This window comes from Hyaena hyaena, unplaced genomic scaffold (genome assembly GCF_003009895.1).
Source record: "Hyaena hyaena isolate Hyena2069 unplaced genomic scaffold, ASM300989v1 scaffold_33, whole genome shotgun sequence".
In the NCBI taxonomy this organism is placed as follows: Eukaryota; Metazoa; Chordata; class Mammalia; order Carnivora; family Hyaenidae; genus Hyaena; species Hyaena hyaena.
The window spans coordinates 1484587-1509230 of record NW_024080666.1 but is presented as its reverse complement, the minus strand read 5'-3'; the positions used below and the strand labels follow the sequence as shown (position 1 = coordinate 1509230).

The 24644-nt window shown below is 45.3% G+C and overlaps 1 protein-coding gene, 1 long non-coding RNA gene and 3 other non-coding genes across 8 annotated transcripts in view; all 5 read right to left on the bottom strand.

Moving 5' to 3' along the window:
* Nucleotides 1-3063, bottom strand: part of LOC120229691 (60S ribosomal protein L17) — a 7831-nt gene extending 4768 nt beyond the window's left edge. Inside the window, exons 1-5 of one of the 2 annotated variants that reach the window (XM_039228844.1) lie at nt 3017-3063; nt 2242-2294; nt 2108-2148; nt 1135-1269; nt 789-887 (exon numbers count right to left, since the gene is read on the bottom strand). In XM_039228844.1, coding sequence (XP_039084775.1) covers nt 789-887; nt 1135-1269; nt 2108-2148; nt 2242-2281 — 315 coding nt within the window. In that variant the 5' untranslated portion in view covers nt 2282-2294; nt 3017-3063. The other variant, XM_039228842.1, reaches the window with a different exon arrangement.
* LOC120229733 lies at nt 978-1043 on the bottom strand. The gene has a single exon (XR_005527832.1). It is a non-coding gene; the product is annotated as a small nucleolar RNA SNORD58 (small nucleolar RNA).
* On the bottom strand, nt 1964-2028 carry LOC120229727. The gene has a single exon (XR_005527827.1). It is a non-coding gene; the product is annotated as a small nucleolar RNA SNORD58 (small nucleolar RNA).
* On the bottom strand, nt 2369-2434 carry LOC120229726. Its single transcript, XR_005527826.1, has one exon. It is a non-coding gene; the product is annotated as a small nucleolar RNA SNORD58 (small nucleolar RNA).
* A 3540-nt stretch (nt 3064-6603) lies between the features above and the next one.
* On the bottom strand, nt 6604-9389 carry LOC120229714. Of its 3 annotated transcripts, none has more exons than XR_005527823.1 (4): nt 9152-9389; nt 7410-8998; nt 7223-7324; nt 6604-6741 (listed from the first exon to the last, which is right to left on the bottom strand). It is a non-coding gene; the product is annotated as an uncharacterized LOC120229714 (long non-coding RNA). The 3 variants fall into 3 exon arrangements; XR_005527824.1 differs by lacking the exon at nt 6604-6741 and having other exon boundaries at nt 7159-7324; nt 7410-7626; nt 8270-8998; XR_005527822.1 differs by lacking the exon at nt 6604-6741 and having other exon boundaries at nt 7159-7324.
* Nucleotides 9390-24644: the final 15255 nt, after the last annotated feature.

The window sequence follows — 24644 nt, the reverse complement described above, 5'->3', positions numbered from 1 at the left end:
TCTAAGCCTTGATGAAAAACAGGATTTGGTCAGCACGGGTTTAAGAGCTTGAAGGGTTACAGCCAGATCTACATTAACTCCAGTTCTGGCCTGAATTTCCAAATGCAAATACATTCCAAATGTAAAGGACAATGCTCAAACTAAATAAACCTGAGCTTTGTTGACTACATTCACGGTTTTTTAAAATCAGAAATTTTAACATGCCTCTCCATTACAAGTGTAGTAAACAAACCACATTAACTATTACTAATGCAATCATTTTGGTAACTATTTGTTCCTTTGTAATACTACGAATTCTACTGTTTGTATTTACAAGTATTCTGTGAAGTTCACAAATCATAGTACCCAAAAAGGTCTAGGCCAATGGTACCAAAAGGCTTATAAGCCCTTGAGGAAAATACAGGAGAAAATGTTTCTTTGCTTTGCACTGAGGTAGGAGAGGAAAATAGGCTTGAAGCCCATGCTTCTGAAGATCTTCAAAGACAAAATTTTGGGTCTTCTGGAAATTTGGGCGGTAGAGATTTAAAAAAATTAATGGGAAATTTCAGTTACTGAGAAAACAAGATAGTCAAAGAAACAAATCAGGACAATAGCAACAATAAATGAATAACCATCCAAGTTGTACGCATAGAAAGATGCTGACTTCAGCTCAGGTCATGATCTCAGTGTGTGAGTTCGCCCTACATCTGGCTCTGGGCTGTCAGCACAGAGCCCTTTCAGATCCTCTGTCCCCTCTGCCACTCCCCCACATGTGCACACTCTCTCTCTCTCAATAAATAAGATGGTACCTTAAGTTCAGCATTACTCTCTGCATTTTTAAGCATGTGCAGTAAAAATTCAGCACTCTTTTTGGGCCACCGACCCTGTGTCCAGCCCCACTGTTTGGCCTGAAAAGAATCCAAGAGAGGCTATGTTAGTCATTTCCCCTTATTTTAATTAGTGTTATAACCAACATCTTTTTAAAGTCCAACATCCAGGTTGCTCAGAACAAAGTTTTTTTTCATGGTTAATCCAAAGGTGTCCTAAGATAGTCATCACAGCAACCAGAAAAAAACCTGATTCAAGGCAGATCCTAACCCCAACCAATCACTTTCCATTACAAAGTCATTTCAGATAGCAACTCTGAGCTCTTACCTGGGCACACCTACCAACTCCACCATTGTAGCGTCGGAATGGAACACATTGCTTCTGCAAAGTGACATCTTTAAGATACTTGGTGGCTTTTCGGATATGCATACCCTTGATGGCCTGGGCAGTTTCACGTGTGTTCTAAGTATATACAATATAAACTGTGACTCAACAATGTGAAAAGATAACAATTTTTTAAAGTAAACATTCAATTCTGTTTTTCAAAATGTTAACATATGTTGACAAAAAACTTCCTGTTCTTTAAAGGGGAGGTAATAGGAGAAAAACATATGTGAATATTAAAAGTCAGGGAGACTTGGTTGGAAGTTAGGGAAAAAGGAATCCCAAATTTCTATTAAGTATAATAGGTTTTATTTTATCTAAAGAAATTTTTTTTAGGGGTGCCTGGGTGGCTCAGTCTTTGTTTCAGCCCAGGTCATGATCTCATGGTTTTTGAGTTCCAGCCCCACATTGGGCTCTGGGCTGACAGTGCGGAGCCTCCTTGAAATTCTCTCTCTGCCTCTCCCTCCCTCACCCTCTCTCAAAAATACTTTAAGGTTCCAGGCTCTGAGCTGTCAGCACAGAGCCCAATGTGGGGCCTGAACCCGGGAACTAAGACGTCATGGCATGACCCAAAGTCAGGACACTGACTGAACCACCCAGGCGCCCCCCCCAACTACGTTTTAATTCCACAGTCTTGTTACCATGTAAGTGTCCTGTATCTTGATCTCTACACCAAGTTCTCCAGTACCTCTCTGGTAATCTCCCACAATTCCACAAATCTTAAAGTGCTCATTATACAAATGATCATTACAGACTCAATGTCTCCAAGGTGACTGCTCAGAACTGATTCATTTTCATGGCAAATCCAAAGGTGTCCTAAGAAACGCATCACTGCAGCCACCTCTTTAGAAAGGTAAATTACACAACGTGTTTTTTAAACACAACCCTTTCAGAACACAGAAGAGGATTCACGTACCTTAAAGTGAACACGAAGATTTGAACCTCTTGATTTGCATGCTAAAGAATAATAAAAAAGCTCTGGTTAATTTGGGGGATCGTATTGTTCCTCTTTACCCCCAAACCAGGAATTGAGATCTCCTGTTCACTTACATTTTGTCGGGTTTTCCGGGTCAAGTGAATAGCGAACCATTTTCAGAGATCACCTGGAACGGAGCAGGAGGTAAATGTCAACACACATTTACAGTCACCGATGCAGTTTAAGTAAATGCTACCGACAGCCGCTCAGAAAATAGTTGTTTTCATGGTTAATCCAAAGGTGTCCTAAGAAATGCCATCATCGCAGCCATCCTTTTCTCCAGAGCTTTCTTCCCCGCTGTATTTAGTAGGCACTCGGACCCCATGGGCCCTTTTACTCTCCGAAGGAAAACGTGGCCAGTCTCCATCCCACTCTGGATCCCGCAAGGGTATAAGGCTTCTACCTACCGGCAGCGCAGAACGCTCCCTCCCCATGGAAGGTAAATGCCGTCTTCCCAAGTGCTTTTGGGCTACTGCATTAAGCACCATCGAACTCATCCCAACGGATAAAGCCTCAATCAACGCAACTTCACTTTTATTCCCCCAAAATTCTACCGTTGCAGACGCACACGCGCCGCGTCTCGACCAGCACTCACCTCAAGACACTGGCTCTCGGGAGTCGGAAACGGCGACTACAGGCCGCCGGTACCCATTCCACCCCCATTCCCGCCCATCCCGGCCTTCTTCTCGGACACGTCCCCCTGCACAAAGTGACAACGCTTTCAGCGAAGATTCAGTAGCCCCAGGAGCCTTCCTCCCGGGGGCACGGACATCGGCAACACCGAGGCCAGGATGGCGGCGATAACTGAAGGATTGAGCTCTCGGAGAGAGATTCCAAACAGTCACTCACCTCAGGCCGCTCACGGGAAGAGGAAGAGCGGTGGCTCCTGGGAGAATTCATGCAAAGGCGATCTCTCGCGAGATTTCCAGCCTGAAGAACGTGATTTGAAGAGAGGCGGAGCGCTATGGGAAAGGGACTGTGAGACATATTTTAGAAGATCTGGAAACGAATTGCCGTCTTAGGGAGTGTCTCAAAATCCTCCTTTTTTGGTATCCAGAAATAAAGTTCTGGATTTTAAATATCAATCAATTAAAAACAAGTCTGTAATTCTAGCACAGGATCACGTATTATTAGATATAGATGAGACATTTCTTCATCAACATTTGTTAGATTTGATTATGTGATCACCAACCCCTAAAAGTGGTAGGTAAATGGACAGTTAAGAAGATGCAAAGGATGGGATGTAATTATGGTAATCAGAAAATTCTCCGGAGGGGAATATCACCTAATCAGTTGTACTGAATAGTGCCACTTCTAGGTCTTCTTCTGATGCAGAAAAACCCTTGGGCACTATCCTCTCTTTCTTAGACTTCACCCAAGTCATCTATCTGGTTATTCCCTCTCAGCCATTGGTGGTGTTAGCACTTAGCTTTGGGTCTTCTATTTGAAAGCGCCTTCACTCCAGGCAAATTTGAACTGTAAGTGAAAGAACTCTGGATAATTCTGTAAGAAGTCTTGGTTCCTTGACCTCAATTCCAGGGACCTCAATCCTAGGTCCCTCTCCTAGAATCCACTCCCGTTGCCAGATGATGGATTCCACCGTCTTTCCTCTGTAACTCCCATCCCTCACATGGCTTCCAGCAGAGGCTGAGAACACCCAAACTAAGGTTTCCACTGCACATCTCTTGCCTGATGTAGCCCCAACTATCAAACAACTCTCTGGACATATTTCCCAGCAGGTCTGGGAGTCAAATACTTGAAACCTAAAGTGCCCTTATCGTTCAAGTCTCCTGGAATTATATCTTTTTTAAAAATTTTTTTTAATGTTTTATTTATTTCTAGGAGAGAGAGAGAGAGACAGCGTGAGCAGGGGAGGGTCAGAGAGAGAGGGAGTCACAGACTCTGAAATAGGCTCCAGGCTCTGAGCTGGCAGTCAGCACAAAGCCCGACGCGGGGCTCGAACCCACGAACCGCGAGATCATGACCTAAGTGAAAGTCGGACGCTTAACCGACTAAGCCACCCAGGCGCCCCTCCTGGAATTATATCTTGAAGCTTGATTACATTTAGTTCAATACCCGGGGCAAGAAAACTTCATAGGTGATATTGTGAGGATGGTATTTCCCATTGCACACAATTTCATCTGATTGTCTCATTTTTACTGATGTTAAGATGGGTAAGTGAGTTCAGGACTTGTCAGTCTTATCTCTTCTTTATAAAATTCGACATCAGCTGTTCACCTAATGGCTTTAGCAGCAGCTGTTGGAATTCTTTACCTAGATCCATTATTTCAGCTGGAGTTAAAAATGGTGCCCCCCACCTCAATTCTATCAGCGTTTTTTAGCCGGACTTGTGTAAAAAAGAATTTTCCCTCTTTCAATTATTTGGTTATCTTGAAATATAGTTCATATAGGAAAGGCAGGATAAAACATAATTTTCCCCTTTATTTATTGACTTTCAGAAAAATGAGCTGGTCTCCTCAAAGATTTGCCAAAGGTGACTGATTTGGATTTTTATAGATCAGCTTCACTTGGGTATACTTTATATATAATAAAATCCCCCCAATATTTTAGCATATAGTTTATTGTTTTGACAAATATATACAGTCATATGGACACCACCATGATCATGATGTACAACATTTCCATCATCCCCAAAAGTTCCTTCCTGCCTCTTCATAGCTGGTCCCCTTCTCCCACCCATGGGACCCAACAGCTATTGATCTGCTTTCTGTCACTATAGTTTTGCCTTTTCAAGAATATCATGTAAGCGGAATCATACAGTATGCAGTGTTTTGCATCTGGCTTCTTTCATTTAGAACGATGCTTTTGAAATTCACTTAGACTGTGTCAGTCTAAGTTGCATGTATCAGTAAGTCATTCCTTTTTGTTACTGAATAGAATTCCATTCAACAGCTATATCACAATTTATCAGTTCAGCAGCAGACAGACATTTGTGTTGTTTCAGGTTTTTGGCTCTGATGAATATAACTGTTGTGAACATCTGAGTGCAGATTTTTGTGTGGATGTGTGTTTTCATTTATCTCATGCAGATACCTAGGAATGAAATTACTTGGTTACATATTCATGTTGAATTTTTTAAGAAACTGTTTGCCACTGTGCCTGTACATTTTTGATATTCCCACCGGCAGTGTATGAGGGTTCCAGTTTCTTTATGTCCTTGCCCACACTTGGTATTGGCTGTCTTTTTAATTATTGTCATTGTAATGGCCATGTAGTGGGATATCATTGTCGTTTTGATTGCATTTCCCTAAAATCTAATGATGTTGAGCATCTTTTCACATGCTTATTTGACATTCAGCTTTCTGAAGTATGTGTTCAAATCTTTTGGCCATTTTAAAATGGATTATTTGTCTTCTTATTGAGCTGTAAGAGTTATTTATTCATGCTGGATACAAGTGCTTTATCAGCTTTGCAAATATGTCCTCCCTGGTTCTGACTTGTGTTTATTTTCTTAATAATGCCTAACAAAGTGCAAAAGTTAAAATTATTTCCTCCTTTAAAAAAAAAAAAAAGTGTTTATTTTAGAGAGGTAGGGGGAGAGGGGCAGAGGGAGACAAAGAATCCTAAGCAGGCTCCCTGATCAGCATGGAGCCTGACAGCGGTCTCCATCCCTCAACTCTGGGATTATGACCTGAGGTGAAATCAAGAGTAGGACACTCAGGGGCGCCTGGGTGGCTTAGTCGGTTGGGCGTCCGACTTTCGCTTAGGTCATGATCTCGCGGTTCGTGGGTTCGGGCCCCGCGTCGGGCTCTGTGCTGGCTGCCAGCTCAGAGCCTGGAGCCTGTTTCAGTCTGTGACTCCCTCTCTCTCTGACCCTCCCCTGCTCAAGCTGTCTCTCTCTCTCTCCTAGAAATAAATAAAACATTAAAAAAAAAAAAAAGAGTAGGACACTCAACTTATTGAGCCACCCAGACACCCCACAAAAGTTTTAAATTTTAATGAAGTCCAATGTATTGATTAAAAAAAAATTGTGAGTTTGGTATCGTATCTCAGAAATCCTTGCCTATCCCAAGGTAATTATTTCTTTCCCATGTTTTCTAAGCTCAACTCAACTCAACTAAAACAAAAAGTTTTAGTTCTTACATTTGGGTTGAATTAATTTTTGTAACTCAATTTCATTTGAAGTAAGGCTCTAAATTAATCTTTTTTCATGTGTATATTCAATTTTTCCAGCACCATTTGTTGAGAACACAGTCTTTCTTTATTGAACTGCTGTGGCACTTTTGTTGAAAATCAATTGATGGGAAAGAGGAGGATTTCTGTCCCATTGATCTATTTGATTATCTTTGTATCAACATGTCACTGTCATGTAACTTTAAAGCCAACTTGAAATCAACTAGCACATGTTTTCCAACTTTATTCTTTTTCGAAGTTGTTTTGGCTTTTCATATAAATTTTAGGATCAGCTTGTTAATTTTTACAAAACGGCTGCTGGGATTTTGATACGGATTGAATTGAAGAGGTAATTAAAGTAAATTGAGTTTGTATAGATGATCAGTATGAGGCCTCAGAAGAACCTGGACACCTTGATCTTGGACTTCTAGCTTCTAGAACTGTAAGAAAATAAATTTCTGTTTAACCTTGCTCATCTGTGGTACTTTATTATGAAAGCCCAGGCATTCCAATATACCTTCCCTCCCCAGTAACTCCCAGTTCCCTACTTCCAAGGCTTCCATCAATACCAGTATTATATCCTCCAGAAAAATTCTGTGAATTACAAACCCTCCCAAAAATAGTATATTGTATACAATCTTTTGCATCTTGCTTTATGTTTATCTTTGTTTATTTGAGAGAGAGAGAGAGAGAGAGAGAGAGAGAGCACAGGCAGGGCGTGGGTGGGTACAGAGAGAGGGAGACACAGAATTTGAAGCAGGCTCCAGGCTCTGAGCTGTCAGCACTGAGCCAGACACAGGGCTCAAACCCAGGAACTGCAAGATCATGACCTGAGCTGAAGTCAAACACTTAACCAACTGAGCCACCCAGAATGACATCTCTCATACTTGGTGTTGTGACTGGATGCTCTACATATGCTACCTTCTGGAAACTCCTGAGTAGATGAGGTAGATGTCCCAGACTGGGCTTCCCAGAAAGCAGAGTCCGAGATAGAGATTAAGTAGTGCTCATGGATTCAGTATTCTGGAAAGGAGACAGGACTGATCAGAGGGTCAAGTTAGGCTGTGGTGCCGTCCCAGTGAAGGTATTAGCCAGCACCTGCTCCTACCTAGGAAGCCTCTGGAGTTGGTTATTCCTTCCAACTGGTCCCAACTTGTCCCAACTTGGGTGGGGGCTGGGCCTCTGTCCCACCCATGGATCAGTCACTGGATGTGGGCTTCTCCAGGAAGGAGATGTGAGGCAGTTGTCATCAGCTAATCCTCAGAGATGACTGAGATGACAAGGGACTGACGGTACTCCTGATGGATGGAGAAAGTCCTTCACTTCTGAACAGAGACAAGGAAGGCACATCTCAGGGTCCACCACAGCAGGCACTATTATTTCATTTTACAGATAAGAAAAGCAAGGTTCAAAGGGACAGGGCTGGGATTTGAACCCAGATCTATGCTCCACACCTGTGTTCTTTCTCACCATCCTTGCTGCCAGTTCTGCACATTCCTGTCTTCCTGACTGCCTTCCAGTGACCTCCAGGTTTCCTGGTGACCCGTGGCTCACCGTGGCTGGCCTCACTTTCCCCTCCTGCCTCGGGGCAGCCTATCTCTTGCCTGGTTGTGAAGCTTCACTCCAGCTTTTGCAAGGCTCTCCAGGGCTGGGCTCACACTCCCACCTTCTCAGAATGCTGTTGCTTGCATTCATCAGGAGGGCCCCAATGAAAGCAGGCTGAGGAGGATTATTCTGGCTCTGAGATGCTGGGTGGACTGGGGAGGTCAGGAACCTGGGACTGGATCGTGGCAGAGCCCCAGAAAAACCAGCAGATATTCAAGCGTGAGGTCGTGAGTTCGGCAAAGGTGGAGAAGGTGGGAGTGGAACAGCAAATGCCTTTGTGCTCCTCGACCAGCACCGAAACACAACTCCCCTGAGACCTCCTATCGTCTTCTCCTTAACGGTGACCTCTGGGGCTCCACTTACCATGTTGGTCTCCAGGAAGCAGCAGGAAACAACAAACCCTCAGTCTTTCAAAGCAGTAGCCATTCTCCTCTCTGACCTGACAAGACTAGATATCAAGTGGGCCCTGTGGGAGTTTGACAATTTGTCCAAACAACTGTTTTTAGTTGAAGCTGTAAATCTCTTGGGGAAAAAAAAATCTGTCTGCTTGGCCATTCAGTCAGTCGGCCAGTCTTGGATTAGTCTGACCATCTTCTCAGGAAAGAATGTCCTTGGGGATTTTCAGATGAGTGAATATTCAATGTTCTGTCTTTTAGCATTGTCGCCCCCTTCCCGGCCCCTTTGTATAACACTCATAGAGGGTTGGCTCCTGGGCCCCCAGGAGAACCAAGGAGGATAGTTTTAATCCCTTGGCAGAGACTTAACTCTGCTCTCCTCATTCGAAACCTCCCTGCAGGGCTGTTTGAGCTTCACTTAGAAATGGGCTTTATTTGCCAGAAAAGGGGAATTCTTTTCATGACAATAAGGAAAATGTAATCCCTCATTGGGGGGTTGGAGGCCTTTTCTTCTCCTCAGAGGCTGGTGGGCGGCTGCCCTCTCTGTCTTTCCTGTACCTCCCAGACCTAACACTGGGGTGGAGGGGATTCCCCTAGAGGGATACTGGCAACCAGTAACTGGGGATGGAATTCCAGTACTTCCCTGCTGGGTGTCTCAATGCAGGTTGTTTGGTTTTGCCCAGCTTTGTTCCTTCATCTGTAAAAAGGAAGACAACAATACCGTTGGACTGCGTTGCTGAGAACGTTACAAGAGGGAGTTAAAAGTGAATAGCATACAATAGATATTTGGTAAATGTTGGGCCATTCCTTCTTCCTTCCTTTCTCCTCAGAATTTATTCCTGGACATCACCTGGACATACTTTCCCCAAAGCAAAGATTTCCTCTGTGACCTTCTGCAGTGGTTTTCCTCTGGGCGTTCTCCGGCGTCTGTGCCCTGCTCCGTGCACCGTGAGGCGGAGCCTACCGACTACTACCCAGGCCTCCGTGTCAGCTGACTTCTGTTTGAGGACGGTTAATGGGGAGCATGGGCGGGAGTGAGGAGGTCACGGGGGAGAGAAGTCGCGCTATTTCTTCCCAGCTCCCTCCCTGCCTTGGATCCAGGCTCTGAAGTGGCTCTATCCCTCCAAGACTAAGGCCCCGGCCAGACTGCCCCTCCCCCCAGGCTCAGATTTCCTTGGGCTCCGTTACAGTTACACCTTTCCCTGTGCCATTAGTCCTGGGCGTGGAAACAGCTTTCTTCGGTTGTGAGGTTTCTGGGTGTGTTTCCATGTCTCTTATTAGTTTTGCCCACATCTCTTGAGTGCCTTAAAGCCTCTTCTGGTGAACTCTCTGCATTGTAATTGTTTCCTGCAGGCATACAAACAGAGGTTATCCACCCTCTACCTGAATACTAGGAACCAGAGCTCAGAATTTGTCTTTTTTCACATCCATTTCATTTCATTTCATTTTTTTGAGTTTTTTTTTTATTTTACATTTATTTAGAGAGACAGAGTGAGTCAGAGCATGAGTGGGGGAGGGGCAGAGAGGGAGACACAGAATCCGAAGCAGGCTCCAGGCTCTGAGTTGTCAGCACAGAGTTTGATGCGGGGCTCGAACCCACGAACAGTGAGGTCATGACCTGAGCCAAAGTCAGACACTCAACCGACTGAGCCACCCAGGTGTCCCTTTCACATCCATTTCAAAAAGAATGCTGTACTTGAAGACGGAGCTCATGTTTAGGGTGCATTTGCTGCACCCTGAGTGCTTTGTACATTTCATCACACTCATTCCCCACGATGATTTTGTAAGAAGGTTGTACTGCCCACATTTTGCAGAGGATGGACATGAAACTCAGGGAAGTTTTGCAACGTGCCCTGAATCCTAATAGGTGGCGCAGGACACTGTTGGCTTAATTAAGTTGGCCTGATTCCAGCATTTTTTTCTCGCCATTACACCTGCCTGTAACAGGGAAGAGTTCCAAGAAAGGAAAACTGGAAAATGGGAACATTTGCCTCGCATTTCGCAATTTCACCGAAGACTAGCCTTAGAGAACCCTTTATGTTGTTCACAAAAACTTCCTTTGAAGGGTACAGACTCTTGTGAGGTGGTTGAGTGACACCATGAGCCACTAGATGGCACCAGTTCAACGTTGGGTAAAGCTTTTCTCCCTCATTTTTGTGGGCAAAGGGTGCGGGTAACAAGTTCTTCTGTTTACCTTGACAAGTAAATATGACTTTGATCTAATGACCTCTGTATTTTCTCCAAACTGGGCTGACTTAAGTTTTTCAGAGGCAAGGCTCTGAACCGGCGGAGAGTGGGGTTCGAGGTATGGGGGGAGGGGTATGGGAATGTGAGGACAGAATGATGAAGGCTCAGCCTCAGGGAAACCTGGCAGCATAGAGGGAAACAGTACTGACCTATGATACCGAACCAAGTAAAACTCACTCAAAAACCATTAGACCATTAGAGCTGGAAGGGTCTGGTGAGATCTTCCAGCCCAAGCCTTTAATTATGCAGATGAAGAAACATTCTGTTGTTTTCTGTGTAACAGAAAGTGATCCCCAACTTACCCACTGGCGCTAATGAAAAGTACTGTCCCAACATTTCTTGCCTTGTGGCCTTCCGGGTGGCTGGGGCCTTTTGTAAGGCAACTAGATAAAGGGTGCGGCTTTGGCTTTTGCTCCCCTTTGTTTCCGACGGGGATTTCTTTCTGTCTCCATGACATTCTTTAGACAAAGTTTTCAGTTTTTTCTTTCTTTCTTCCTTTTTTATTCCTTCCTTCCTTCTTAAAAATGTTTATTTATTTTTTGAGGTGGGGGGAGAGAAAGAGAGATCGATCTTTTGTGGGAGAGGGGTAGAGAGGATCCAATGTGTGCTCTGTGCTGACAGCAGAGAGCCCCATTTGGGGCTCAAACTCACAAACCATGAGATCATGACCTAAGCCTAAAAGAGGAGTCAGAGGTTTAACCGACTGAGCTACGCAGGTGCCCCAGTTTTTTCTTCTTTAATTATTATTTAAAATTTAAAAACAGGGAACACATTCATCTGGCTCAAAAAATCAAAACAATATAAAAAACATCTAATAAAAAAATCTCATTCCTATCCCTTTCCCTATCTGTCTCATTCATCCCACCTCTCAGCCCACAGGTAATCACCATTAAAAAAAATTTTTTTTATGTTTATTTTATTTTTGAGAGAAAGAGAAAGAAGGAACATGGGGAAGGGGCAGAGAGAGAGGGAAACACAGAATCTGAAGCAGACTCCAGGCTCTGAGCTGTCAGCACAGAGCTTGAAGCAAGGCTCGAACTTACAAACCGCAAGATCATGACCTGAGCCAAACTCGGTGCTCAACAGACTGAGCCACCCAGGCGCCCTGGGAACCACCATTTTTATTATGACTTGGGTGTTCTTTAGGCAAACACAACTGAGCGTAAATAAAGAAAGATATATTTATTTATTTGCAGGAAATCATTCTCCATTGGTGGTAAATTCTCTTTCATTCTCACTTGCCCTCAGTGGTGATATCTGTAGTGGCCACATTTTTTTTTTTAATGGAATAAGAAGTAGAATCACAGGGCCTGGTAAGTATCAGAAAAGTGTGTCTGGATGGTGTTCCTGTTCTGGAAAATGTGGAAGCTATTGTCACTGAAACTTGTCCAGAGCTCCTTATCTTTTCCCAGGTCCCTGGGGCCCCCTTTCACTCCCAGAGTTTGTCTCTTACTTCCTGAGCCGTGCAAGAGACCCTGTGTCTGTCTAGCCTCCTCACTTTAAAAAAAAATTTTTTTTTAACATTTTTGATTTTTTTGAGAGACAGAGCATGAGTGGGCGAGGGGCAGAGAGAGAGGGAGACACAGAATGCAAAGCAGGCTCCAGGCTCTGAGCTGTCAGCACAGAGCCTGATGTGGGGCTTGAACCCACAACCATTAGATCATGACCTGAGCTGAAGCTGGCCACTTAACCGACTGAGCCACCCAGGCGCCCCAGCCTTCTCACTTTGGAGGAGCTCCCCGACCCTTCCCAAGGATGCTCCTCCCACTGGGGCACACACTCTCTGCACCTGCCAGGCTCCCCGTCCTCAGGGCCCCCACTCAGTCCTTGCTCAGCCAAATGCGGGGCTCCCACTCTGCTTTTAGACATCCCCACCTTCTCCTTCTCTTTCTTCAACTCTTTACAGTCCCATTCTTGCCCCCTTTGCTATGAAAGTTCTCGAAAGACTAGCTCACTGAGATTTCCTCACCGTGTAGTTCAGTTTGCTAGAATTTAGTCAGCACCTACAGGGAGGAATAGTCAAAGGCTCTTAAGCTCAGGCCTAATTTAGTGAAATCCAGGGGTTCTGTGCACCAATACAGGCATGGTCCAACCTGAGTGGGGACTTGATATTTCTGGCTATGACGATGACAGTCACAGCCTATTGAGCCCTCCAGGTGCTGGAGCATGCCATATTAAAATGCAGACACTGGGACACCTGGGTGGCTCAGTCGGTTAAGCGTCCAACTTCGGCTCAGGTCATGATCTCTTAGTTCGTGGGTTCGAGCCCTGCATTGGGTTCTGTGCTGACAGCTCAGACCCTGGAGGCTGTTTCAGATTCTGTGTCTCCCTCTCTCTCTGGCCCTCCCCTGCTCATGCTGTCTCTCTCTCTCAGAAATAAATTTAACAAAAAATCAAAAAATGTTTTAAAAAATGAAGACACTGCCTCCTTAGACAGGGCCCCTGGGGTGGGTTTGCTCCCCCTTCTTTAGTCCTCTCCCTGTGCCACGTGTATGGATGCCATCCCCCTAGGAAGCCCTCCCAGACAGGGCCTTTCCAGATCTGCCCTTCCCAGGTGGCGCTGCGTGCTCCAAATGGCCCTCCCACGTCAAAAACCAAGCTGTGCCCTTTCCCTCAGAGTCCTGTGTTTGCTTCCCAGGGTGGCAGCTTGCTCATGTGAAGATAATATATTTCCCTGAGGGGCCTGTCCCAGCTCAGTAACAGGTGCATTTTACTAATTTATTAAAAGAACTTTTAAAAAAATGTTTATTTATTTTTGAGAGAGAGGGAGAGACAGAGCCTGAGCAGGGGAGGGGCAGAGAGAGAGGGAGACACAGAGTCTGGAGCAGGCTCCAGGCTCTGAGCTGTCAGCACAGAGCCCGACACAGGGCTCGAACCTGTGAACCATGAGATCATGATCTAAGCCGAAGTCGGAAGCTCAACCAACTGAGCCACCCAGGCACCCCCGGGTGCATTTTAATAGAGGTCTGGAAGAATGCCGGGGTGGCTCAGTCAGTTAAGCCTCCGACTCAGGTCATGATCTCACCGCTCATGGGGTCGAGTGTCCCGTTGGGCTCTGTGCTGACACTGTGCTGACAGCTTAGAGCCTGGATCCTGCTTGTAATTCCGTGTGTGCCTCTCTCTCTCTGCCCCTCCCTTGTTCACACACTCTCTCTCAAAAATAAATAAAACATTAAAAATAAAAAATTTTAATAGATATCTGGAAAGGCAATTCTTTAACGTGAAGGATTCTAGGTCACAAGCATGTTCTGAAGATTACCAAGGAAGTAGAAAAACTCTTAGGAGGATAGAATGATGGATAGAGATATTGGTATTGGTGAAATATTATAATATTTCTAGTGCTGTGTAACAACATCTCAAACTTAGTGGCTTAAAAATTTTTTAATGCTTATTTTTGAGAAAGAGAGACAGAGTGTGAGCAGGGGAGGGGCAGAGAGAGGGAGACACAGAACCCGAAACAGGCTCCAGGTCTGACGCTGGGCTCCAGGCTTGACGTGGGGCCTGAACTCACCAGCCACGAGATTGTGACCTGAGCCAAAGTCAGATGCTTAACCTACTGAGCCACCCAGGTGCCCCATCAAACTTAGTGGTTTAAAATAACACATGTATTATCTTACAGTTTTCTGTGTTCCCGCATCCACGCAAGGTTGCATTCTTTGTAAGACTGTAATCAAGTTCTGGGTTCTCATCTGAAGGCTTGATTGGGAGAGGATCTGCCAAGTTCAGCTGGTAGTTGGTAAGGTTCAGGCCTTTGCTGGCTGTCAGACTGAGGGCTTCAATTTCTCACTGGCTATCACCTGGAGGCCATCATTAATTCCTCGTTAGTTGTTGGCCAGAGGCTGCCCTCAGCCCCTCGGTCCCTTGCCACGTGGCCCTCACCAATGTGGCTGCTTACTTCATCGAAGCCAAAAGGGTAGTGTCTGTTAGCAAGACGGATGTCAGACTCTTATGTAACAAAATAATGGAAATGATATCCTGTCACCTGCTGTACTGTACACTTTGGAAACGTGTCACATGTCCTGCCCATGCTCAAGGGGAGGAGATTGCATGAGGGCAGGAGACCAGAAGGTGAGTGTCACAGGGGCCGTCTTAAAGTATGTCTGCCCAGGCATCTCTGAAGTGGGCGTTAAAAAAATTTTTTTTTAACATTTATTAATTTTTGAGAGACAGAGCACTAGCAGGGGAGAGGCAGAGAGTGAGGAAGACACAGAATCCGAAGCAGGCTCCAGGCTCTGAGCTGTCAGCATGTGGGACTTGAACTCATTAACCGTGAGATCATGTAAGCTGAAGTCGGACACTTAACCGACTGAGCCACCTAGGGGCTCCTGAAGTGGGCATTTCTATTCTTTCTATTCTTATTATACAGGTGCAGAAAAGGAAGATTTACATATTAAGTAACCTGCCCAAGGGCACTCAGGTAGAAAGCAGTAGATGAGAGATTCCAAACATGGCCTGTCTGATTTGAAGCTTATAGCCATTGTGTTACAAAGGTAAGTTGTGGGTGTTTGACCTGGATCAGAGAAGACTCAGATCAGGAGTGGTTTTCATATTGATAGTCTTCTGGAACTTGGGCTACCACTTGGATGAAGGTGTAGATGGAAGTAAAATCAGTACTGGGAATTATCAAGAATAGACTTAACCTCAAATAAAGGACTTCTCTCATTTACAGAGACCTGCATAGAATAAGCTGGCTGCCTCCTAAAGTGGCCTGTTCTCCTTCATTACTGGGGTTTGGTCAGCATCCGTGGCAGTGTGAACATTGTCCAGGACCCCAGATGGAATGTCACCACTGGATGGGAATCGGCTGGGTAGGAATTAAGATCTCAGCAGTAGAGTCTCTATCTCTTAAAGGATATTAAAGGCGGACATTGTGGAACCCAGCAGCCAGGGGGAGGAAAGATCCCAGATGAAGTTGAACTTCACTCTGTAAATCTGTCCAAGTTGGTAGACCCCTTGAAGAGGCCCCCAGCATGCTTCTCCGTGTTGCCACTGATGTCTGCCCAGGAGGAAAGGTCATGATGATGACAGCAGTTGTTCCCATGTGGATGTGCCCTTGGAGGCCTTCAAAGACACTTTTTTAAGAGTTTTATTATCCTGACTGTGCAGATAAGGAAATTGACCAATCAGGGAGGAGAAAGTGGAGGCCACCACCCAGTTATCTCTTGGCAGGCCATGCTCAATTCTTTCGGCTCACGTGAGCTGGGGTTGTAACAGCTCCCAGTTACACTGTATCTGAACTGGTCACCCCATGGCAAAATCTTGTTAGGTGGGAAACCCTAGGCCAATGAGCTGAAGTGAACACCTCACCCCACTATTTACTGCTCCCAGAACAAATTCTTTGTCTCACTGATAATTCTTTTGTGCGTGGCTGAAATTGTGCCAAACGTTATCAGTTCTGGAACAATGTGCATAACTTTGCATCAATAATAAAGCTCCTTTTATTTATTTATTTATTTATTTATTTATTTATTTATTTTGCCGAATAGAATTACTATTACTTCCTCTAGGAGTTTCTGATATAACAGTTATCCCCGAGTAGAAGCTTTTGTATCATTATATTACTTGCTGAATGGGCTTGGAGCTGGATTCCTCTGGGGGGCAAGGGCCTGGAGATCGAAGCTGTCTTTTCAGATCCTGATTCAGCTGATACGTGATTACTTCTCTGCTTGCTGTTCATACTCTCTCAGGCACAGGGTAATTTGAGGAAGACAAGGGATGTGCGTGTGTGCGTGCCCTATGGAGACGGGTGTGAGCCCTCTCTTTCTCCCACTGTACTGGGTGACCTGGTTTGTTCACTCTCTCCTTGTCGTTCTGGGACTTTGTGCCTCTTGATGCTCTTGTCTGGAAAGCCTCGTCTGTTTCTCTCATTTAGTGAACAGAGCCCCAACAAGGGGGTTGGCAAATCTGGTTCCAGCCTTAATTCTGGCATTAATGGGCAGGATAGACGTTGGTTAAAGCACCTGGCTTCTTTGAACACTCATTCCTGATGCACGGCAGGAAATAGTTGTTGACTTAAACTGAACCCACCCGGACAGTAGGAAGACTTCCCTGAATTACTCACCCTGCTGAGTAGCTGGAGGAATTAAATGATATAATAGAAATTAAAGCAGGATTATTCTTGACTCCTGGCCTTCATTGGTGTCCAAACCAGAGCCTTCAGAGACACTCCAGCCCACAGTGACTGCTCCCCTCTGCTTTGTCACTTGTATGGCCTTATACCGTTTTGCTAATTTATGATCTATTTACGTGTGTGCTTTATCCAATCTTCTTGTACATAAGCTCTTTTTCTGCTCCTTTGAGTCCTTTCAGTGCCTAGAGTGATGCCTTAATCATAACTGAGTTTAGTCCTTGTGGACTGAGTACTTAATTGAAGCTGAATCCATGGAAGGAGACTTCTTTTTAAAAGACCACCCAATGCAAGGACCTTAGGTTTGAGAGCATTTTATGCCTCCTTTCATGGTGGAATGAAGAATGAATAACACAGTCTGAATGAATAATTCAGTGTGTCATGAGTTGGGAAGGGAGAAAAAAGCAGAATTATCTATACATGTCATTTTCAATCATCTTGACTTGAATTGCCCGATTTGGTCAAACAAGAACAGCTGGGGGGAAAATGGTTAAACTTCTTGCTTGGTTCTTTGAGACAAAGTTGCTGTCTGATTGACTGTCCTTTCCGCTAGGCAGAATGTGCTGGCCTCGGAGGCCATGACAGGTAACTGAACTGAGGCCGGCGGGACCATACCCGGGGAAGAAACAGCAACCGGCAACATCTTCATTTTTGCCTTGTTGGTGTAAACTTATTCACAGAGAAGACACGGAAGAGAAAGGACTTGGAGAGTGAGAGAGGAAAAGGAGGAGACAGACGGTGAGGAAGGGCCTGGAGGACACAAAGGAACCTGTTAACGCTCAGGGAGTCTCCCAGGTGTCTGTGGGAGGGCCACCGGAGGGCTTGCTCCACGTGCTGACCGAGGACGGGCTACACTTGCCTTTCTTTCAGCTCTGCTAGGCCAGTGGCCACCCCCTGCCCTTTGCTCAGTAGGCAACAATGGTTCCTTCACTCTGCTTGTGCGAGAGCCTGGGCTCAGTGATTCCCTTAAGCCCTCAAGTCAGAATTCTCCAGAGAAAGAGAACCAACAGCATATACATATAGTAGCTTTAGGGATTACATGCTAGAAGTTAAAGCACGATTATGTCTTGACTCTTGATTATTTCTCGACTATATATGCAGTGTGTATGAAAAAGATCTGTTTAATTTGTTTTAAGGAATTGGTTTACACAGTTGTGGAGGCTGGCAGGTGTAAAATCCACAGGGTAGGCTGGAGGCTGGAGACCCAGGGAAGAATTGCAGTTTGAGTCCAAAGGCCATCTGCTGGTCTAATTGGCTCTTCTTCAAGAGTTCTCAGCCTTTTTTCTCTCAGAGCCTTCACCTGATTAGATTAGCCCCACCCAAATCACAGAGGGTAATCTACTTCAGCCAGTCTACTAATTTATTTATTTTTTAATGTTTATTCATTTTTGAGAGAGAGAGAGAGACAGACAGAACATGCGTGGGGGAGGGGCAGAGAGAGAAGGAGACACAGAATCTGAAGCAGGCTCCGGACTCTGAGCTGTCAGCACAGAGCCCCACATGGGGCTCGAACTCACAAACCACAAGTTCAAGACCTGAGCTGAAGTTGGACGCTTAACTGACTGAGCCACCCAGGGGCACCCAGGCTACTGATTTAAATGTTAACTTCATGTAAAAAATACCTTCATAGAAACATCTGGAATACTGTTTGACAAAGTATCTGGGTACTTTGGCCCAGCTAAGTTGACACATAAAACTAGCCATCAAAGCTGGGAAGAGATGGCAGACCTGATTCTGCAGGAAGGGGAGTGGTGGAGTAACTTCTCCCCACCCCTTTCCTTTTTGGGCATTATTTATTTATGTATTTATTTATTTGTGTTCTTATATTTTCAGACAGGAATACAGGCACATGGTAAACAATTCAAAGGGTCTAGAAAGGTATATAGTGAAAAGTGAGTCTTCATTCCACTCCTAACCTGTTTCTTGGGAATTCTCTCGGAGATATATGGATGTATGGCCATATTCCCATAGAGAGTAACACAAACCACGCACATCACATGCTGTATATACCTTGCATTTTTTTCACACAACTAGTGCATTGATGCAGTCTCCTGGCGATGTGCAACGTGAGGACGGGTTGTCTCCAATCTGTTGCCGTTGAAAACCGTGTTGGAGCAAACATCCTTACCTATGTGCCCTGGACACAGCCCTTTCCCTACTAAGACCAGCGGCTTCCCTGATGCATCATTCAGGGGAGCGCGATAAAGTTTTTTTTGACCCAGTCTCCATCCCTCCCGGTCACACTCTGCCTTCACCCCATCTTTCTGTGCAAAGCAAGTGTCTGTCCTGCAGCCTCAATCCTTCCTTCCAGGAAGAAGTTAATCTCCTTCTGGTTCCCTGAGACCCTCCTCAGTTGGATGGTGTCTGCCTGTGTGTCTTTATCCCAACCCAAACGTGGCTCTTCACGCAAGCAGCCAGGCTTGCTCTTTGTTGGAAAGAGCCTGTATATTTTTCTAAGCCTATTTCAGACACAGCAGCATTGAGATTCAAATTTCCCCGGGCACTTAGCTTCAGTCAAAATGACCGAGGAGAATAATTGTGGCCAGACAGGCCTCACAATCCCCCTGCCTTGCCAGAGGGTTTTGTTGGCTGAAAATCCTGTCACCAGGCAGACAGACATCCTCATTGCTCCCTCGCAGGTCCCGTGGGGGGGCGTGATAGACAGGGAGGGTCGGGCTCCCTCCAGGCTCTTGAAATAATTTCTGGTACCCAAGCACCTGGATGGTGTGCTAAGGGAGGGGCAGCAGGAACCCCAGGAGGTGCCAGAAATCACACAGTCCACCCATGCCTCGTCACAGATGAGGCCCAGGGGGCCCGACTTTTTGAGAGTCTGATAAAGGCTTGGACTCTTCTTCCCAGCAAAGTGAGCACATGCAGAGACGTGCAGTGTTTCGGACACACTGTGTTTGGATGGGGGTGGTGGGGAAGAGGGCATTCTGCATGAAGGGTCATTTAAGATGGTACCCAAGACGGGTGCCTTCGTGCCTCAGTTGGCTAAGCGTCTAACTCTGGGTTTCAGCTCAGGTCATGATTTCACAGTTTTGTGAGTTCAAGCCAGAGTCCGGCTCTGTGCTCTCAGGGCAGAGCTTGCTTGGGAATGTCTCTCTCTCCCTCTCTCTCTGCCCCTCACCAACTCACTCTGTTGCTCTCAAATTAATTAATTAATTAAAAAAAGCTAGTGCCTGTGAAACTTTTTCTCTCAACATGCTATACAAATGCCAGGCGTTTTAATTTTCTTCTCTTGGAGCGCTTAGACCCAAACATTCCTCTGCTAACCCATCTTTAGCTGGACTGGCTTTAAAATCATTGTATTTCTGGAAGGTGCTGGTTGGAATGTGAGGGAGAAACCTGGGTTTTCCCAGCTCACTGATGTGAAGGGTGGACATGCTTACATTTCCTGTCGCTGCCGAAAAGCTCTCTTCTCACACTGGTGGGTGGCATGTGTCCAGTGGGAGCTGGCCATCCCAGAAGTTCTGACCTGGCACCCAATGCCCACTTGACAGTAGATCCGACGGAATTGGAACCGACGGACACAAGACAGGAAAGAACCCATTTCATGTTTGTTAGAAAAAACTTTATCTCTCTGCTGAGTTTAAAATATATACATTACCTCTGCCCACTTGACTAAAGCAAAACATGTTCATTTTAGGAAATGAAGACAAAAAGAAGAAAACAAAAATCACCAGTAATCCCAACCATCAGAATATTTTTTTTCTTCCTTAAATAGTTCATTGTCAAGTTGGTTTACATATAACACCCAGTGCTCATCCCAAGTGCACTCCCCTGTGCCCATCACCCCCTTTCCCCTCTCCCCCACCCCCCCTCAGCCCTCAGTTTGTTCTCAGCATTCAAGAGTCTCTCATGCTTGCCAACCGTCAGAATATTAATCTTTTATATTTTGAGGCGTGATCTCCCAAATGCACACATGCCCACACCCTACACACACTGGACGTATGCTTCCTGCTCTAGGTCTGACGGTTTCTCTTAAAAAACCTAAGACTCTGCCAGCAACCCAAATGGTCCGATAATATACGCGGATGCCTCAAAAACAGGGGGACCCCAACTCTGGAAGTGCCGGGGCAGAGGTCTGACAGGGGTGCTATAGAAGGGATTGTAGGTGAGTGGTTAGATGAGGGATTTTTAAGGGGTCAGTGCACTTCAGGCCTGGGTGAAGTTTCCCCCGTAGGTCACCGGACCTCTTGGGCAGGTGGTCGCTGGCTTATGCTCCTTCATCACTGCTGCAGTTCCTCAGGCTGGCTCTCCTGGGAGGCCCGCTGAGGCCAGACAACGCGAAGGTCCCTGCTCCCCTGCCTGCATTGTTACCCGGCCCTGGGAAACAGTCTTCTTTGTAAAGGCTCTCATTAGTGGAAACTACTTTCAAGCAATGACCTAATTGATTCTTTTCTAAATACAAAAGATAGAATATTCTATTTCTAGTCTATTGTAATCCTTCGGCGGTCACTTTGGATGTTTTGTTCAGCACTCCGCAGCTGATTGACATGTGTGCGCGCGCGCGCCTGTGCGTGTGCACGCCCACACGCGCATGCGTATATCACATGATGTACCGTGAGGCTTTTAATTGTCCAAATCATCCCGTTGCAATTCTTTACCCCTATTCAAATCTTCTCACACGGACTTGTGCTTCAGTAAGTGGGCAGATGCTTGGGTGGGCAAACAGGTAGGTAGTGAGAATTTGGTTGGTCAAAGTATGTGTCAGTTATCAACTTAATTTAGTGTTTAGAGTTTAAATTATGAAATATTTCAAGAATACAGAACAGTACAGAAAAATGTAATTGGGCTCCGTATATCTCATTCACTTGATTTAAGAAATGTACAATACTTTGCCTTATTTACTTCAGAATTCCCTCCTTTTGCAGGAAATAAAATATTAAAGGCCAATACTCTCATTCCACCTGTTCCCTCCCTCAGGTTGACCACTAACCCAAAATTGCATGTTCTCATACTTTTACTACATACATGAGTGAGGCTGTGGACAATACATTATACGTTTGCTTCTTTTTGAGATTTACTAAATAGTATCATAATGTAGATATAATTTGCACCCTCTGATTTACACTCAACACTGTGGTTTTGGGACTGGCTGTGTTCAATGAAGTTCTATGGATTTCATTGTCAATATTATATAGTATGCCATAGTTTGCAATGGTACAATCTATTCATCCATTTTCCTAACTGGAATTCTGGGTTGTCCCCTCACCCCCCCCTTTGCTGTTATGTTGCAAATAAAGGTGCTAGTAAATTCTATGGACTTGCTTCCTTCCTCATGTGCAAGCATGAGAACATTCCCAAGATACAAATCTCAAAGGAGAATTGATGGTTCATGGGGTATGCAACTTCATTTTATAGTTGAGAATAAAGGGTATTTTCATTGTTGTTAGCTTAGCTATTTTTATTGCGACAAAATATACATAACATGAAAATTACCATTTGAACTATTTTGAAATGTACAGTGGTATTTCGTGTATTCACACTGGTCTGCCACCATTGCCACCAGCTGTCTCCAGAACTTTTTCATCTTCCCAAACTGCAGCTCGGTCCCCATTAAACACTAACCCCTCTTTCAACTTTCTCCACTGCCCCTTGTTCTTGAGGACAAGACTTCTAGAAGAAGTCACTATTACACCTTCACTCGTTCTGTCAACATTTATTACACACCTATCATATTTCAAATATACAAGTAGGTGCATACAATTTAGTTTCTACCATCAGGAAAGTGCCATCTTAGGGCACCTGGGTTGCTCAGTGGGTTGAGCATCTCACCCTTAACTTTGACTCAGGTCATGATCCCCGGTTCATGGGATTGAACCCTGTGCTGAGCTCCAAGTTGAGCATGAAGCCTGCTTGGAATTCTCTCTCTCTCTCTCTCTCTCTCTCTCTCTCTCACTGCTCCTCTCCCCTGCTTTTGTTCTCTCTCTCTGTTCCTCTTTCCTGCTTGTGCTCTCTCTCTGTCTCTCTCTCTCTCTCTCAAAAAAAAAAAAAAAAAAAGCCAGACACAAGAACGATTGTATGGAAGTAGATGAATCCAAGGGCAAGGAGAGGCCAGAAGCAGAGCAGGGAAGTCAGAGCACAGCTGAAGTGAGATGAGGTAGGAGTGGGAGATGTGAGAGTCGTCAGAAAGGAAAGAAGTTCTAAGGTAAACCCTGAAGTATGAAATATGGTTTTTTCCAGGCAAGCAAGCAAGGGTGGTGGTGGGGTATCATGGTTTTGTGAAAATGTATTTAAAAACCAAACCCATCAGAGTGCCTGGGTGGCTCAGTTGGTTAAGTGTCTGACTTATGATTTTGGCTCAGGTCATGATTTCACCATTTGTGAGACAGAGAGTCCCATGTCGGGCTCCAGACTGACAGTGCGGAGCCTTCTTGGGATTCTCTCTCTCCCTCTGTCTCTGCTCCTGCCCCCTCTCACAATAAATAAATAAACATAAAAAAGAAAACAAAACCAATCAAATATATCTTTCTCATTAGGGGCTAACCAGGGTAAGAGAAACCACTGGAAGTATGTGACCTAGAGGGAATGGAATGGTGGGCATGAGTTACGAAGGTGATGGAGGAGCTGAGGCACCAAACAGGCTAATGAGGCCCCCAGAGAACAGCAACGGAAGGAAATGCCTCCCACCCCTTGGTCAGAGGGCGAGAGGGAGGAGGCAGTGTTGTCAGAGCCAGAGGCTGGGATCTTCCAAGGGAGATTGGAACCACAGCAGGTCTGACGGACAGCTGGGCAGACAGAGCCTCCCCTGGAGAAGCTGCAAGAGAGAGGGAGGAGGATGAACACCTAGGCTTCTTCCTTCCTCCCACATTCACTTCCCAGTGTCCAAAAGGACAAAACTGTGACATGGAAGTGACCACTGAAAGCAGCTATCATCCCTGGGGAGGGAGATGGGGACAAGAAGAAGAGATTGGGGGCATGAGAACTAGAGTATTGGAGGAGGGGCTCCACGGAGATTTCTGAGAAGAAGGGGCCTCCTTGCTCCTTCTGGGACCTCATGATGGGAGGGCAGGCCCTGCTTAGTTGATGCTCAGACTTCTGAAAAGATCTTCCCTTCACCAAAACAAATATGGGTCCCCTCTTGCTGAGAGTCTAATCTGCCAATCGCAGGCACCATTGCTAAGCCCCCAGTGCAGCAGTTTTACCCGGGGTGGGGGTGGCGGGGGTTGGGGTTATAAAGCCACATGGTGGCAGGTTGATGATATTGGGTCCCTTTCATTAGGAAAGGAGCGATGTTTTGTTATCACTGGAAGAGATAGAATCCTGAATGTGATTTGCCTTCTCTAGTTGTGACACGGCACCAGCACCATCTGTGGAGTTATGGAATGCCTTATACACTGTAATGTGCACCACACAACATCGCTTGTGACCAAGGAACTCATTTCATTTCCGGGGGGAAAAAGTAGCAGTGATCACAGAGATGACCGTTCTTACCACGTACCCCATTTGGCCTGAGTTGTGGAATAGAAGATGTAGATACAGTGCCAGTTGGAGAAACGAGCTGAAATACTGAGGCTTTGGCTTACAGGATGTGGCATATGCTGTGAATTGGTGACCAAAATATGGTGCTACTTTTCCTGTGTGTTGAGCATACAGGTCTAGGAATCAAAGGAAAGACAGGGAATGGCTCCATTAATTATTACAATTAACCCATTCATAGAAATTTTGCCTGCTATTCCTGCAACTCTGGGCTCTGCTGGTTTGGAGGTTGTAGTTCCCAAGAGAGGAATGATTCCACTGGGAGACACCATACTGGTTCCCTAGAATTGGAAGATGAGTACACCTGTGGCCAGAGTGATTGATCCTCACAACCTGGGGAAATTTGATTGCTGCTACGCAACTGGGGCAAGAAAGGACTATGCTTCGACCCTGAGCATTCTCTGAGTACCTCTTAGTACCTCCATGTCCAATAATAAAAGTTAATGTAAAAGTACAGCAGCTAAAAAAAAAAAAAAAAAAAAAG